This window comes from Babesia bigemina, scaffold Bbigscaff_63127, assembly GCF_000981445.1.
Source record: "Babesia bigemina genome assembly Bbig001, scaffold Bbigscaff_63127".
NCBI lineage: Eukaryota > Apicomplexa > Aconoidasida > Piroplasmida > Babesiidae > Babesia > Babesia bigemina.
In genome coordinates, this window is record NW_012237088.1 from 1 (window position 1) to 3600 (window position 3600).

Consider the following 3600-nt stretch of genomic DNA (forward strand, 5'->3'; position numbering starts at 1 on the left):
GCAGAGATTCGTGTGAAATCATCTGAAGGTTGACGGTCATGCCATTATTGAGAGCAGCGTCGAGCTTATCAATTTCCTGCTTCACAAAAGACAGCGCCTTTGTAATCTCATTGCCTGGGGTGGTAGTAAGTTTATCACTAATGTCATTAATTTTCCTAATAGCTTCCTCAACGTTCCCTATTTTAATCTGATTCTCACGATCTCCAATAAGCCAATCAAGATCGGAGGCGGCCTGACTAGCTCTTCCGACCAGTCGGTGTAGTATCGCTTGTACAGCAGCTTGAAGAACGTGTTCGTGAATGGGCGGTTTATTATTTAATTTTGATTTGACTTTCTTCGTAATCTCTCCAGCAATGGTGTCTGACAGTGTATACATCGCCGTACTAGTTGTCACACCGCCTACTTGCTTCTTATATATTGCCTCAAGTCCGCTTACAAAAATACGTATACCTTCCTCGACGGCTGTCATATGATGTTGAATTTTGCCTTTGCGTTCATCATCTTCTGGATCGATCATACGTTTCACTAATTTGCCGGCGTTGTCAATGTCGGTACCAAGCTGACTTTTAATTACGTCCGCAATATTTGTGATCTTCGCACCCTCAATTTCACCACTGTCTGTTTTTATAAATGTAGTATCAAAATAATCGTTATATCCACTTTCTCCCTTAACCGTCTGAACATAGTGCTTAATTTTGAGCTTAACATATTCATCCTCCTTCAAAATGTTTTCAATCCATCCCTTAACCCTTTTTCCAAACTCTTCAGTTCCACTAAACGTCTCGGCCCACTTTTTAATGTTATCCGCTATTTGCTGCATCGTTCCAATAGGTTTCCGTGTGGGTTTACCCAGAGCGCTACCCGCGACTGGATTTGCATCTGCATTTGTCAAACCATCGACAAGATCTATAATCTCACGTTTAAGTTCACTCATAAATTCAAACATACCTGTTTTGGCACCATTGTTATCATTACCTATCTCCTTTTTTATTCTATCGAACGGCTCCTGCACATTCTTAACATGAACCTTTATCGCATTTTTGATATCATCTCTCAATGATTTCAGATTACTCTTTACTTTAGTTGCAAACGATGCGACATTGTCTTTAACGATAGTGAACTGTGTCTGCAGGAAAGCGCTAGAATCATACTTGACATATTTCTCAATCTCCGTTTTAATGTCATATAAGTTTCCACTTATTTTAATCTTATATTCTTCGTCAAATTTGCCAAACAACTGCTGCACTTCGTGATACGTCGTGTCAAGATAATATTTTAATGACGCGAAATGCTCATCCTTCTTTGCCCTTAGATTCTCAATTTCAACCACGACCTTGCTAAACACAGTATGTAAGGTATCCTGTAACGCATCACAACTTACATTTATGGCACTGCCAACATTCGTCTTCTGTGTCTCCAAGTCGCCATCCACTACCTTCACCTGCCTCTTGAAATCCTCCTTGCCAGCGCTCTCCTTCAACAGCCACAATGCGTTTCTAACATCTTTCATTTCACGTTTAATTTGTTCTCGCAACGACTTATTGAGCACATTGACTTTATCTTTTTCTATAGTATTCAACTGAGTCTCAATCTCTCCGACCACCGTGGTCCAGTCCTCTAATTGCTTCTGAAGTTTTTCGTGACCTTTACCTGCAACACGTTTCATGAATTCATCGCCAATTTTATTGTCTTTTAACTCACTTAATTCGCTTGTTACTGCTCCAGTTTTCCTGCCAAGATACATCTCATACCTGTCAAGCCACTGGGACACCTGCGTAATCTGAGAGGAAAATACACTAGAGCCCTTACCTATCGAATTTTGTAAATTGCTTAATATATCATTTAATTCTTTATTAGTATCATAAGTTGTCACTTCATTTTCGTTTTTCACCGCACCAAGCACACCACTCAAAAATCCCATCACCCCGTCACACAACCTATCCAGGTCAGAGTACACTATCCCAGAGCCGTCGTAACCTTTGGAGTCTTTGTCGAAGCCGAGAAACTTTTCGAGGCCAGTGCAGAGGTTAGTAAGGATGTTAGCAGGGTTGTTATTTGAGGTAATTTTAAGGTTTAAAATTTTGTCAAATTTCTTGTCAAGCTCCCTAGGCGGCACATGGTCAGGGCAGTGGCAAGAGGTGGAAGAAGGGAAGCGAAGGGTGACAAGGCACAAGATATTGGTATGGTTTATAGAGGTCATAGCGGTATTATGGCGAGGTAATTTGAGCGATGTAGAGTGGGTAAAGGAGCGATGTGGAGTGGGTTAAGGGGCGATGTAGGGTGTGTTAGGGAGCGGTGTAGAGTGGGTTAAGGGGCGATGTGGAGTGGGTAAAGGAGCGATGTGGAGTGGACAAAGGGGCGATGTAGAGTGGGTAAAGGGGCGATGTAGAGTGGGTTAAGGGGCGATGTAGAGTGGGTAAAGGAGCGATGTAGAGTGGGTTAAGGAGCGATGTAGAGTGGGTTAAGGGGCGATGTAGAGTGGATAAGGGAGCGATGTAGAGTGGGTTAAGGGGCGATGTAGAGTGGGTTAGGGAGCGGTGTAGAGTGGGTTAAGGGGCGATGTAGAGTGGGTTAAGGGGCGATGTAGAGTGGGTTAAGGGGCGATGTAGAGTGGGTAAGGGGCGATGTAGAGTGGATTAGGGAGCGATGTAGAGTGGGTAAAGGGGCGATGTAGAGTGGGTTAAGGGGCGATGTAGAGTGGATAAAGGAGCGATGTAGAGTGGATAAAGGAGCGATGTAGAGTGGGTTAAGGAGCGATGTAGAGTGGATAAAGGAGCGATGTAGAGTGGATAAAGGGGCGATGTAGAGTGGATAAAGGGGCGATGTAGAGTGGGTTAGGGAGCGATGTAGAGTGGATAAAGGGGCGATGTAGAGTGGATAAGGGGCGATGTAGAGTGGATAAAGGGGCGATGTAGAGTGGGTAAAGGGGCGATGTGGAGTGGATAAGGGGCGATGTAGAGTGGGTTAGGGAGCGATGTAGAGTGGGTTAAGGGGCGATGTAGAGTGGGTTAGGGAGCGATGTAGAGTGGATAAAGGGGCGATTAGAGGAGGTTAAGGAGCGATGTAGAGTGGATTAGGGAGCGATGTGGAGTGGATTAGGGAGCGATGTAGAGTGGATTAGGGAGCGATTAGAGGAGGTTAAGGAGCGATGTAGAGTGGATTAGGGAGCGATGTGGAGTGGATTAGGGAGCGATGTAGAGTGGATAAAGGAGCGATGTGGAGTGGGTAATAATCACCACTTTGGTCACCATGTCATCGCTGCCGTGACCATGTCATCGCTGCCGTGACCATATCATCGCTGCCGTGACCATGTCATCGCTGCCGTGTCCATGTCATCGCTGCTGTAACCATGTCATCGCTGCCGTGACCTTAACTTGGTCATGGCATTGGTCAACACTTTGGTCAGCACGTTGGTCACCACATTAGTTAACTATAACACAATCACACACAACAATTAATGAGTAAATCAACACAGTAAACAACAATTCATAAGTTAGGTGAGTAGGTGATGCTAGGTGAGTGTAGATAGTAAACACGTGAGTACGATTATGGTTGCAGGTAAAACACCCTGCCCAGTTTGTTAACACGCGCAGCAGCGAG

General features: G+C 44.6%; 1 protein-coding gene across 1 annotated transcript; it reads right to left on the reverse strand.

Moving 5' to 3' along the window:
• On the reverse strand, positions 1-2200 carry BBBOND_0001880 (hypothetical protein, conserved; the record flags this gene model as incomplete). Its single annotated transcript, XM_012915028.1, has 1 exon — positions 1-2200. A coding segment is annotated over one exon (2200 nt), but the record flags the coding sequence as incomplete, so codon positions are not given.
• Positions 2201-3600: the final 1400 nt, after the last annotated feature.